General features: G+C 40.4%; 1 protein-coding gene across 11 annotated transcripts in view; it reads right to left on the bottom strand.

Annotated features, from left to right (window-relative positions):
* Positions 1 to 14,175, bottom strand: part of LOC117408471 (receptor-type tyrosine-protein phosphatase F-like) — a 169,019-nt gene that overhangs the window by 25,949 nt on the left and 128,895 nt on the right. For 6 of the 11 annotated variants that reach the window (XM_059031591.1, XM_059031592.1, XM_059031593.1 and 3 more), the window contains 6 exons: positions 6,835 to 6,952; positions 5,364 to 5,942; positions 4,483 to 4,580; positions 4,120 to 4,376; positions 1,531 to 1,612; positions 1,116 to 1,319 (listed from right to left, as the gene is read on the bottom strand). In XM_059031591.1, the coding sequence (XP_058887574.1) occupies positions 1,116 to 1,319; positions 1,531 to 1,612; positions 4,120 to 4,376; positions 4,483 to 4,580; positions 5,364 to 5,942; positions 6,835 to 6,952 (1,338 nt within the window). Of the gene's footprint in view, positions 1 to 1,115; positions 1,320 to 1,530; positions 1,613 to 4,119; positions 4,377 to 4,482; positions 4,581 to 5,363; positions 5,943 to 6,834; positions 6,953 to 11,281; positions 11,309 to 14,175 lie in introns of all 11 variants that reach the window. The other 5 variants (XM_034013498.3, XM_059031590.1, XM_034013593.3 and 2 more) reach the window with 1 other exon arrangement.

Here is a 14,175-nt window from a genome sequence, read left to right as displayed (position 1 = left end):
AGGACGCTCCATTTACTGTACCACAATCCCTCAAAAGCTCCATTTAAATTTAGAATATAAAAATGATAAAAACTTCTTGTAAAAATCACTACCCTCCCCCTTCCACTGAATCTAGTGGGTTAAAAAAAAAAAAAAAAAAAAAAAGACACATGTACACAGAAGACCAGGCACCTCAGCAGTGCTAATTATTTTTAAATAAATGGGAACCTTTATCATTGAATAAACCACCTTTAAAAATTGCCCCTAAAATGGTACTGCAGCCAGTTTAGAGGGAAGCAGCTCAAGACTTTTGATGAGCAGAATCCAATCTGGTTTGCCAACCCTCTCTCTATTGCACAAACTTTCTCTTTATTTCCCCCCTCTCCCCCATTGCTTTACATTGCCAGTGTTTATAAACCCAGCTATCATCCAATTTAACACTTCCAAGTGTACTTACCAGCCCCTGAAGCCTGATAGAGCAACTTTTTTCCATATTTTTTTTGTCCGACTGAAATGCTAACTGCTTGGGTAGTATAGCCTGACGTGCAATATGAATGTATTAGGCTGTGGCTCAATGACTTCTCTTTTTTGTTGTCAGGTAAATCAGGTATCATTAATTTTCCAGTACAGTTCACTAAACCCCCTCGCTCAAGCGAACCCTACCACCTTAAATACACAGTGACTGGATTGATGAAAGAGCTCAGAGCTCATAGCTGTTCAAGCCAGGCTATTGGTGTAATATGAATACCGAGTACATAGACAAGCTTAGGAGAAGGTGACTTTTTACATGAGGCTTTCCTCATACATATTGAATAGGCAAGTCTGATTTAATGGCAAGGCTTAAACGAATTGGCTCCTTCAGAGAGCTACACATTTGTTCTCCTACCTCTGTTTGTTTGTTTATTTGTGTGGATAATTGCAAGTACTGTTCCTTTACAACTCTGGGTCTGCCAAGTGCACCCAATTGCTTTTGTGTGTAAAAAAACAAAAATGTCTACGAGTACCTCCACAGTATGCCTCTGAAGGAATGATTATACGTAGGGTTGAATGCAAGCGGGTTTAATATGTGCATTCGAATGGAGGGAGGTATGTGTAAGCTACTCTGATGATTAGGTAAGCATATGGATCACACTCACTGTATTTTTATCCTCCAAGGCTGCCAGAACGAAGCACAGGTACTTCTGTTCCCCGGGCAGGAGCTTGTTGTAGAAGCCGTTGTAGTACTTCTCATCTCCCAGCGTGAAGGTGTCCGGAAGAGAGTCCAGTTTAGCAGCAATGTAAGGCTTCAGCACCTCTGTCTGACGGCTATGTCGCCGCGGGTTCTCACTTGCCTCCAGCAGCTGCAAAAACCCACACCAGAGTGGTATGAATCAAAGTGCAACTGGCTCAAGTAGTGAAGGAAATGTCAGCTGCTGTACATTATTTTGCTACTGAAGTTCAGATTGTAAGGACGAATGAAAAACACCCATGCAGAGCAGCTACTGTACACTCATTGCTAAAAGACATAGCCAGAGCATTCCATTGTAAGTTGGTATGAATAGAAAGTCTTACATTATCCAGTTCCAATTCATCTGGGTTCTCCCATTTTCTAGAGGTTGCTTGTGTGACAGGCAGCACCACAATATAATACCACCTGTGGATAAGGAAATAGCTGGATGCATTATCTCCATCTGGCAGGCCTTTCAAATCTTTTGCATTGCCACTGGCCTTTAATTAGTTTCTAATTATCTCCCGATTAATAACAACATTCTATCATTTGGGAAATTTACATTAATACTTTATATATTTAATGATATATTGTGACAGACTGGGGGGAGGAAGAGAAAAAAAATGTAGTCCAGGAGGGGCAAAAAGACTACATCCCCCAGAATGCCACATGAGGGAGCCAGGATAAGAATCACCTGGCTCCAATCTGTAATGCTTATCACCTGCCTGTGACTAGCAGGCAGGTATATAGGAGATCAGAATTAGAGTTTGTTCTAGTCTGAGAGAAGAGAGAGGCTGTGGAAAAGTGTTTTGGACTGTTAAACAGCTTAGACATTCAGTGTTCAGTTAGGGAAGACGATGCAGATTACCTGAAATATGGTTTCTTCGTAGAATGATGAACTCCACACACAGCGTGAACTCCCAGTCTCCATGTTGCTTGGGTCAGGAGAAAAGCCAATCTCTTTCCCAGAGATCCTTTATATAATAATTTTTTGGCACCAAGTAATGTCCCTCCTCTATAAAGCCTCCCCCGCCTGGAGTATCTATGTCCAAATTTCTAAACCAACTACCCAAAGCGAAACCAAGAAAAGGGGGAAGGAGGGTGGGATATAAGTGTGTGGAGTTCATCATTCTACAAAGAAACCATATTACAGGTAATCTTTGTCTTCTTACCTTGTATGATGAACTCCACACACAGAGTGAACCTTACCATAGAAAGTAGAAAAAGGGTAGTAGGTTAGATAGTAGTGCCCAAAGCCACAGATAATATGGAGTGAGCAAAAGTTGGCTGAGAAGAAGACACATCTAAGTTGCAGTGTTTTGTAAAGGTCTGAGGAGGGCCATGTGGCCGCATTGCACGTCTTGAAATGGGACAGATTTTAAATGTGCCCATGTAGTAGCTACTCCTCTCACTGAGTGCGCTTTTACCGGTCCTGGAACCGGTTTCTTGTCCAGGTCATAACAAAACTCGATGCAAGATGTAATCCACCTGGAGATTGTCTGTTTGGAGACGGGTTTACCTTGATTTTGTGAATTGAAAGCTACAAAGAGCTGTCCTGATGGTCTTTTGTTGATGGTTCTATGAATGTAGAAAGTGCTCAGATGCTCTTCTGACATCAATTAAGTGCTGTCTGGCCTCTGATTTTGATTTATGCGGTTTGGGGAAAAAAAACAGGAAGAGTTAGGATCATCTAGATGGAACTGTGTCGCCACTTTTGGCAGAAACTGAGGATTAGGTCTGCAGACAATCCTGTCCCTGAAGATCTTGAAATAGGGTGCATCAATGACCAGTGCCTGTATTTCACCTATCCTTCTTGCTGATGTTTACTGCTACCAAGAATGCCGTTTTCCATGTGAGGAATTTTTGGTCGCATGTTGCCATGGGTTCAAACGGTGGCCCCATGAGTTTATTCAGTATTAGACTGAGGTTCCATTTTGGAAGGATACGTTTCCTAGGGGGCCTTACGTGTTTGCAGTGTTGTATGAGCCCCAGACATTTGGCTGCGTGGATTTGGTAATTGTTGACGCACATATTGCAAGTGAAGGCAGCGTAGTCCTTCACTTCCAATATACGACAAACAAGATAAACTATACCGAGCCATAAACTATACCGAGTCCTAACCCAAGCATACACAGGAGAAATTTGGACATAGATACTCCAGGAAGGGGAGGCTTTATAGGAGGGACATTACTTGGCACCAAAAAAGGATTATATAAAGGATCTCTGGGAAAGATATCGGCTTTTCTCCTGACCCAAGCGACATGGAGACTGGGAAATCAATCTGTGTGTGGAGTTCATCATACAAGGTAAGAAACAAAAAGGTTTAGTAAGTACTCCGAGTGGGAGTTAGGTGTTTGTTTTGTTTTTATTTTATTTATTGGAAATAATAAAAGTGCGCAACAGTGCTCAACTGCAAGTTCTGTGACTGCGTCTGCTGTGTAAAAGGGCGAAAACAAACCTGAGACGTTACAATATACATATTAAACTATATTACAATGTGCAAATCACCAGGAGAGAGAGAGGGAGAGAGAGAGAGAGAGAGAGAGAGAGAGAGAGAGAGAGAGAGAGAGAGAGATTGATCACAATCAGCAGCACGTTGCTGGATTAGTCTGAAGAGTCTTATTAGGATTATTATTATTCTTATTATTATTACATTGATTTCGACTGAAAATTCCACTAACTTCCCAAATCCAGTTGCTTACAACATGTTTAAAATCTCCTTTATATTTAAATTTGAGTGTTGTTCGATTTTGGTTAATATGATGCAAGACATTGAGACCTGATAGTACAGTATTCACAGATCTGATATAAAAGGAGATCCTCTTGTTCTGCGCGGTTTACAGAAATCGGCATTTGTTCGAGATCCCTTATTACTGCTGGCCCTTCTACTGTAGGTTCTGTGCAGCCTGGAAGGCAGTACAGTAGTCACTAACCTGACAGGCGCTTCAGTCTGGACTTTAGGCAGGTTAATGGTGAGCTTGCCATCCCCCTCCTCATTTTTGCTGAACAGAACCGGCTTGGTCTTAAGCACGTCGGGAGCTGTTCGAATCGACACCACCTGCTGGAGACCTCCGGCATTGTTCCCACGGCTCATCAAAGCAAAGGAGTACTCTGTGTCGGGCTGCAGCTTTGTGATCATCTTGCGCTTCAGGTTCCCCTGCACCTCCACACTCTGTCCATTATACAGAATCTGAGGAACACAACATGAACAGTGACACACACAGTCTGTGATATCGGATCCCTTCCTCCTCTTCACTCCCCCAATGACTTTGTAATTCTCCAAAAGGAACACTTACCTTGAAAGGCACTTGAGATTTGTAGGATTCAGGCACTTCCCAAGTCAATAATACTGATGTTTTCATCACTGCCTTCACTCGGAAGCTCTTGGCAAACACTACAGGAATACAATCATAGGTTTAATTGCCTCTTTATCTTTTAATGAGCCGACAGCTGTACGTATTTTGCAGTAAAGAACAGCTATAAAACCCAAAATAACATCAGGTAATTTTCTAGTTGGTCATAGCGGTTACAGCAGAGAGCCGAGAAGCAAGCCCAGCTTGGAGATTTTAGTTCCTATTGTCAGCCTTGCAGATCAGTGGGGGTTAGGTTCGTTGTAAACCTTACCAGCAATCTTTGGGGAACCGCTGGTTTACGAATAAATACAGTACATATAAGAACATAAGAAAGTTCACAAACGAGAGGAGGCCATTCGGCCCATCTTGCTCGTTTGGTTGTTAGTAGCTTATTGATCCCAGAATCTCATCAAGCAGCTTCTTGAAGGATCCCAACATTACTGGGGATTTGTTTTTCAGACTCCCACAATTCTCTGTGTAAAAAAGTGCCTCCTATTTTCTGTTCTGAATGCCCCTTTATCTAATCTCCATTTGTGACCCCTGGTCCTTTTTTCTTTTTTTAGGTCGAAAAAGTCCCCTGGGTCGACATTGTCAGTACCTTTTAGAATTTTGAATGCTTGAATCAGATTGCACCGTAGTTGATTTTATATATATATATATATATATATAAATTTCTCTATTATGCATGGGACTCCAAATCAATAACCACAGTATGCGACACATACAACTACAAAGTAACATCAATATTTCAATTCCCCAAGTGCTGTGCTGATGTGCTTTTAAACAAGCATATGGAAACATGTTGTGTGCTGCCGGTCACTCACCTTGCTCCACAGGCATAGTCCTGCTCTGGATGCTGGGGCTGATTGGTCCGGGCCCCTTGCTTGTAAAGGAGCGGACTCGGATATCATAAGTGGTATCAGGCTGGAGGTTGCTGAGGACGATGTGTGTTTCAAATGTGACGTTGGTGTGGTTCTGCAGGCTGTTGATGTCCCGGTAGACCACGGTGTACTGCACGATCTTGCCGTTCCTTTCTGCCAGCAGCGGGGGTTCCCAGGCCAGCTCCGTGGTGGAGGTAGTGAGGCTCACTACCCGCAGGTTCTGGGGGAAGCCACTGGGAGTGTCCTCTGTGGTGGTGATCTCCTTGACGTACTGCTCGCCGTTACCTGCTCGGTTCTTCGCAGACAGCCTGAAGATGTAGGTGGCCCCCTTGTGTAGTCCTGTGACAGTGTAGTGGTCGTCGTTCTTTTTTAAATCGACAACGTGGTAAGTTTCCTCCTCCACCCGCTTATACTGAAGCTGGTACCCGATCAGCTCACCCACCATGTCCTTGGGGGGCTGCCACTGGATCAGGGCTGTATTCAACATGGTGGGGCTGATCATCATGGTGGGCTTCCCTGGAACTGAAAGAGAAGGTAACCCTTTACACACCAACTTGAATCACATTTTGCATGAATCTTCACATCAAACACTACACTATTTTTAATTACAAGCTAACAAATAAAATTACCAGTCGCTCCAGGATTCCACGATCGCACAAATCAGTATAGCATTCACACAAAAGGTGAAGCATTCTGTGCAGAAATTTGTGGATACAGGTATGTTAATTTACTGTAGTTTATTTTAGTATCCAACAGCACCCGTTAACAGCTACCACCTAAACTACAGGATTAATTGTGCACACAGACTAACTACAAAACACTGTACGGAACAGTACCCCATAACCTTCCATTAAGACAGTGATAAAGCACAAGTGGTCCTGGAGTTTGAAAACTCTGCTGATGATGAAACATAAAACAGTTCCCAGTACTAGCCTCCATGCAAAGACCAAAAAAAAACAAAAAACCAAGGAAGCTAATTTTAATTCAATCAATTTAAAAACCTAATTAAGTGAATAGCGGCACCTGTTAAAACGAGGGAGGATAAAAAAAACATTATTACTGGCACCGGTAACTACAATGATATGAATACGAAGGTTGTAAAATCAGCAAATATAAAATGTGAAGGATATTATGACTGTAAAATATTTTTCCCAAACTTTCTGACCCTCTGGGGCCCTCGAATTGCTTGGGCCCCTGTGGAGTCGCACTGGCTACATCAGCTATTTCTCTGCCACTGTTTTATACCACATAATGCTGAGGGTTAACACTCGTCTCAATTTCGCTGGCTTATTTTTTAATGATTTAACTCATAATGGTAAAATGATGCCTTAAGGCCTTGGTTGAAAGGTAAACTTGGTAAGTAAAATGAATCAATCTCAGGGATGAAGAACTGAATTACAGACTATGTACTTACCAGCTCCCATGGTGGAGATCACCTTGGCTTTGCTTCGAGCCCCATCCCCTTTTGTGGTGTACGCAGCTATCGTAATTGAGTATGTGGTTTCAGAGAGGAGTCCCGTTATAACAGCCTCCTACAAACAAGAGTAGTTTATACAGGTCACTTGAAAGGGCAGCATGTCTCACGCTCACCCCCACAGCAACACTGCACCTCTGAAATCAGCCATCCAAGCATACACAAATAAAAAGGAACACCTTTTAAACATGCCCCCGACATTAAAACCATCAAAACGTTTTACTGTTTCATTTCCAAGCTTTTTAGAAGGAGGGTGTAAATGGATTTCACCACAATCAAATTTTGAATGGTTTTACTGGAGAAACATTTAAACTGTGCTAGCAAGGCACTCATTCACCGGCAAGCACTGAAAAACATACCATATATGTCAATGTTTCAGCTGTAAGTGTCTGTCTGTATGTCTCCAAGTCTGACATACAGTTGCACTGCTTGGAGGTCAAAAGAGACTGTGAGAAAGCTCTAAGTGACAGTCAAGGTTCTTGTAAGCCCCCACTTTCCAACCAGCCAACACCACCTATATCACTCAAAAGATGTGATATAGGTGGTTGGTTCTGCCATTGACAATTGATAAAGCACGACACACTCTCAAATCATGTTGGGCAATTTCCTAATAAGCTGCTGAGAGTCAATGATCTAATCATTTGGATAGCAAAACTACTACACAGACATATATGGTAATGTTACAAAAAAACAAACAACCATTAACGTGTTTAACAAAAAATAAAATAAGACACAACAGCAACCAAACTGTTTAATTAAAGGAGAAAATGCGACGTTAAAACACCCTGATCAAAGTGGTTATGGGTTCAGATGTGGACATGCATTTTTAATAACATCCTGTGGGATACAACGAATTGTCTGCCTCATTAAAATGGAGAAATATCAAAACAGGTTTGTTTCTGAGCTCCCTCTTTTAATCTTTTCAAGTTAATTACAGGGTTTAGTTGAAGAAAAAAAAGAAAAAAAGAATGGAATCTCAGGCACGCACACAGACAAAGACTCCCAGCAACCAAATGCTAATGTGCGCTATCAAGCAAACACACACACACAGAATAAAGCAAGCAGACATACATTTTCACATGCATTCCCACACACACTGTGAACCCATAACACACACAAGCATTACATAATCACATTCTTAAAGTACTGGAAGTCTATAATATAGATCTATTTTCACTGAGAATGAAAGTGCTGATGGATAGAGGGTGGAAGAGGGGGGAATTTGACAACAAAACACGCCGAACCACCCTGAAACTACACCGAGAATAACGTCTGGAGGGATTTCCATTGTACAGCACTTAGGTTTGTTAAAGGAATGCACACTATTGCCTTGAGCAATGCAGATTCATCAACCCTCGGAGGTTGTAACTTTCAGCAAAAAACAAAACAAAAAAAACCTGAGGAACACTCACTGAATATTTACATTTTTTGCCTGTTTGCATAGATAATGCTTAATTTTATTAATTATTTGGTTAGGGATTATGCTAATGCATTGGTATTCTACATAGCCTGCTTTTTCTGGAGCGAAATGTAGAGGTAGCAATAATTCTTCACAGCTAATAAATTAATTCCAGACATCTTGAAGCTGGAAAATTCATTGCAGAGAACTCGTTACATTGGGAGTCTTAATTCAAGATATGGAACTCGATAAAAGTATTTCAGAGACTTGTTAGTACCAAGAACTCAAGCAGACAAAGAATCTGTGGTCGAAAAAGGAGTTAAAATTGAGAAAAAAAATGGTGTCTGGATTTGTACCAACTGCAGTCACAGACCATTAAAAATTCCACAGATGAATTGCGCATTTCCATGACCAATAATAAAAAATAAAAATATGAGAGAGAGAGAGAGAGAGAGAGAATAATGGATGGGCACACATATATACTGTGTGTGTATATATATGTGTATATATATATATATATATATATATATATATATATATATATATATATATATATATATATATATATATATATATATATATGAGAGAGAGAGAGAGAGAGAGAGAGAGAGAGAGAGAGAGAGAGAGAGAGAGAGAGAGAGAGAGAGAGAGAGAGAGAGAAATGGATTGGCTTCAGTGAGTTACAGGAAAATAATTCCGTCTAGGGTTTATGTGACGTTATAAACTACAAGACCATTAGAATTATTTTCCTGTAACTCACTGAAGCCCATCTATATATATATATATATATTTTTTTATAATACATGGATATTATCTGTGATAAAAAAAAGACAATAATCCAGTGTTAAGATGTGAATTTAATGAATAATAATAACGTAAATTAAGTCAATATTAAAGAATCTTACATATAATTTTCTTTTTGATAATTCGGGAATGGTGAATTAAACTGGGTAGATAATGAACTGTAAAAAATAACATTTTTTAAGGTAAAGGTGTTTCAATGGAGTATGATTTTTATTTTATTTTTCAGTAGCTGTCAAAGTCGAAGATTATTTGTCTTGTTCGTTTGATTGGTGTTGCCGTTGGTGGAGGATGATTGTAAATCTTCAGAGCCAGTTAAGGCACAGGGTACCAATATTTATGACTCCAACTCTATGAAAGTCAATGGAGTTAATTCACAAATATTGGTACCCTTTGCCTTAACTTGGTTAACACATTTGTAACTACCACTTGGTAAGACGAATGAGTGCTCAACACACTCACAAGAGATATCATTGCCGTGTCAGTATAGTGTATCAAACAATATTTATAACACTTAATACATTGGTAAATAACATTGTTGCAAATAGAGGGTATGTAAACTTTTGATGACAGAAGGTACTGTGAAGGACAAGTATATACCAGCTTGATACGCGAGTTTATGATTTAGCAAGGGATGCTGCTAAATTGGTCTGTGTAGTTTCAGCACTTTTATTCTTAAGCGTTTGGTGTTTTAATGTGGTTGCAGAAACAGGTTTCACCCAGTAATGCTCATGAAGGGCTTTTGTCATTGGTGCACGCACACACACTCACACCATTCGAGAGAAAGCAAAAGATGCACACATCCCCAAACGCAACGCTTTGTTCCACTTGCAAGCACACTTCAAAATATTTGTAGTACACAGACAGGCAAACACACACAGCTCCCTGCATGCCTGAGACAAAAGGGTCCCACTTTTCCTCGCAACCTGGCAGGGATAGCTGGCTGATCTCTATCTGAGAGTGCCGAGGAGGCGCATCCATCAGAGGCAAGCCAGCCAGCCTTGCAGGTTTAACGTGCAGCCAGCGAAACAATTGGTTCAGCAAGTAGCGGTAAGCACAGAGCATTCTTTGGAGTCAGCAGTTCTGTACCAACAAGTAACAGGAGCATGCTACCAACTTTTCTATTGGGTGGGTGGGTTTATGTGTAGGGGGGATGGTGGAAGAAATTATATGCATGTAAAACCACAACTTTAACCTTTGTGATCAAAACAAACAGAGGATCAACTTCCACAACTGTGCAAGCCCACAAGCAAATCCGATTCTCACGCAACCACATACCACAGAGAGAGAGGGGAGGGGGGAGCAAGAACTCAGCCTGTAAAACACTGCCAGCTCCTTCTTGCTCACTGCAAGATTTTTTCTTTCCCTTTTATCAAAGGAATGTTTTCATGTTCATAAAGGCAGCTGATGAAGACACTGCAGCATGCAGTTCTGCTAGAGCATACCCAAGTTCTGCAATGTGCGCTCAGCCCTTAAACACCACACTGTCCTGGGAGCCAAGCAGTTTGTATCATGGGAATTGATTCAATTCTTATCATTGATGACACTAAAGTAATATTATTAATATTATGCAATGTGCTGAGTGTATACAGTAGTAGCTTAATATTAAGAGACAAATCTACAGCATAACTTTCTAACGAGGGTTGAATGGATAATATCCTTGTAGCGGAGACAGATTTAGAACTGACAGCCACCAACCGGAGGCAATGTATATGAAAGTATTAACAGGCTTTGAGATCAGAGAAAGATTTATGTTAACAGACCTTTAGAATAAAGGTGGAGAATACAGTTGTCTACAGAGAAGAGGAAGGGGAACTGTATAATTGTGTAAAAAAATGGAACAGACTGCTTTGGTGCAGAGCCTCACAAATCGGGGAAGGAGGGTGGTAGTAGGAGCAGACCATGCTTGAGCAGGGGTCCCTAGCATAAGGGCAGATTGAAGGGCACAACAAAAATACTGTTAAAAATGTTTTTTTCATGCTGTTTCACAAGCTGCTTGTTCCTAGTATTAATAGACAGTTCTGCATACAATTGCCAGGGCACAGAACTCTGCAGTGTATTAACAAGGAGAGTATTAGTCTCTCGCCAAGCACAGATACAGGCAGAGAGGGGCAGGCAGTGTTATACAGTACTCCCAGAGGCCCGTGCTGGTTAAAGAACCCATTGGCACACACTTCTGTTACTCACATAGTCCGCAGGCTCCTCAACTTTCCACTGATGGGACAAGACAGATGGAAAAAGGGCACAAAAAAAAAAAGAATGTTTTTTTTTTTTTTTTTTTTAAAGGGAACAGCTGTAAGACAGGATTTACAGCAGGTAGTGTTAACAGGACTATGTTATTAGTGTATCTGTTAGGGGGGGGGAACATTAATGGGCTGTAATGGAGAGAAATGGGTTAAAATAAGAAAAGTTATTCAAAAAACAATTTTATTGTATAATTAGAATTTTGTGTGTTTCCGTTCCTTCATTTTAATTCCCACAAATGTGCACTACAGTCCAGTGTAACAGATAATCATGACAGTGCCATCTGATGGGAGAAGATGGTACTGTAGATGCATTGCTAGCTTTTCCTTTGTGGTGCCAACTGTTGCACTTCGCTATATTTAGTAAGTTCCACCAGCAATGCCAGTACATGAGCCCATGGTGCAAAGTGGGCTCGCCCTTCGAACACTGAACTGGACTCAGAGTCCAAGTTGAATCCTAGTAGTGTACAGGACATTTGCAAAACATGATCTTGGTTCAGATCGAGAACTTACCTCCAAGTGAAGACAATGTGTCCCTACAGTATATATTACAAAAACAGCTTTCTTCTCCTTTTTCAATGGGCTGTGCTCTCCACAGTAAGGGCACCATGGACTTTCTCTATTGAGCTTGCTTTCAGAAGCTAATCCAGAGGACTGTATACAGCAGCGTACTCCACAGGGAGACATGGCAACCAAAATACACAGCTCTCTGTAATCCCTCCCCCGTCTGGTGAAAGATGCACTGCCTTGCTATCAGTTTAACAAACACTCAAACCAGAACAAGGAAAAAAAGTTAGGACAGCAAAAGGAAAGAAAAAAATACTGCCTTATTATAAATGTAACATTCTACTCAATGCATATTTTATAAACATGTAAATAACTCAGGTGTACTTAATGTTTTACAAGCCACTACTACCCACAGATATACCCATTTGATTCTGATAAACCCATTTTAATTTCAATACATATTTCAAATATTTTATTAAGAACTGGTTCACACAAGACACCAGAGCTAATTTACAGCTAGGTCCTTTGGTAACAGGCAGCATGAAAAAAAATGACTAAAAATAAACTTTCTTGAAGCTGGAGGAGTGCCCATTGTGAAGCAAACCTCTACTCAACAGAGCAATTAGGGCACACTTATTTTTGTGTAAATAGTATTTATTTTCTCTCTTCATAAACAGAGGTTTTTAAAAGCGCACACAAGTAAAGCTATGGAAAATGCAGGCAGTCTAAAGGTTAACATCCCTTTCACAGATGTGCAGAGAATACAATCTGTTCAGCGGAGCAGTTTCATTTGCTACCTGTAGTGTTTCTGAGTGAAAATCGGACAAGAGGAAAGAAGCAATGTTCCCCCAGTTCAACATATCATTTTACATTAAAAAAACAAACCTAATAACGTATGATCTCTGCCTACCTTTCAAGTGTGCTGCAAAGTCTGTAGTTACTAATCTGATTTATTTCCTTTGCCAATAGTGTTTTTATGACATTTTATTTCATACTCAACATACTAGTGCACAACAGAAAGGCAGCTCTCCTTTCACATCAATCCCCCTGGTTCCTGCAGAAGCGGTTTGCAGTCCTGGTGATTTAGGTCTCCTGGAGCTCCCGTTATGTGTCTGTCACTGACTTGAGATGAAATTTCACCTCCAGAGGTTATTCATTTTGCTTATTCAGCATTGAGTCTCTGGATTTAACCCCCGCTCCCTCCCCCTGTTCTGAATCATATTGTTCATGTTCTGTTTTTCTCTATACACCGTGTGTGTGTGTACTTTTTTAAATTTTTTAAACTTAGACAGGAACTGCTGTTTCTTGTAAATAACAGCAATGGAAATTCGATTTTGTGTGTAGGCTTGATATATTAAAGCTATCAGGCACACACACCTAAGGTACAAAGCTGGCAATTCAGGATTAGCTGAAGGGCTGCTGAGCATTTGTATGCTGGTCATTGGCTTTGGGGACCTACTTAAAATAAAACAAGTACAAGCAGGCATCTTTCTTCTGTTAAAAAAAAGTGTAACAAAGAACACTCTGGCTGGTGTAATAAGTGAGGAGGGGTCGCAGGACTGAGGTTTGGTTTTGCTATCCAATTGTTTATTATGCTTCACCTGTATTTATCTATCAGGCAATACACGAATTTGCCACATGTTTATTATTCACTGGCTTACCAAGCAGTTTATAATGAATTAACCGGCAAACCTATTCATTGGCTCAGCTGCAATAATTTCTAATGTCACATTTTCTTTACTAATGTCTCTGTTTTAGAATGAGAAAAAACAGACACCTTCCCTAGAAGGACTACAGATTTTTCATCTTGGAGTAGACGTTTAATAACGATGTGAAGTGGATTAATGTATTTTGTTGAGGAAAACAAAGTGACTATAACCCAGGATGTAATCAATTGTGATGGACTGTATCCAAACGTCACACATGTTTACGGAGAACAGCAATGTTATGAAGAAACAAAACTGAAAAGGTAGTACAGCCGCCAAGTGTGGAGCTGTGGATATGTAGGTAACGTGGGTCTGTGTACAAATATAAACCTGTCTGGGCCATCATCACCTTCTATACATTAAACACACATACCACAGTGTGAGCTATAACATGCAGCATCTCAGTTTGTCACCCTCAGTGGCAGAAGCAGTGCTTCAGTCTTTCACTTCTTCATTCCGCATACAAAATATGTACACAGGACAACAAAACAGGCATAGAAAATTCATTAAAAAAAAATAATAAATAACAAAATTGGGGTTGGGTTCTACATCAACATTGTACAAGGGTTATGAAGACACCCCAGTTATAAAAATGCTTATTCATATTTACTGACTAGAATATTTT

Source organism: Acipenser ruthenus, chromosome 10 (genome assembly GCF_902713425.1).
Source record: "Acipenser ruthenus chromosome 10, fAciRut3.2 maternal haplotype, whole genome shotgun sequence".
Classification (NCBI taxonomy): Eukaryota; Metazoa; Chordata; class Actinopteri; order Acipenseriformes; family Acipenseridae; genus Acipenser; species Acipenser ruthenus.
This window is presented reverse-complemented; position numbering and strand designations above follow the sequence as displayed.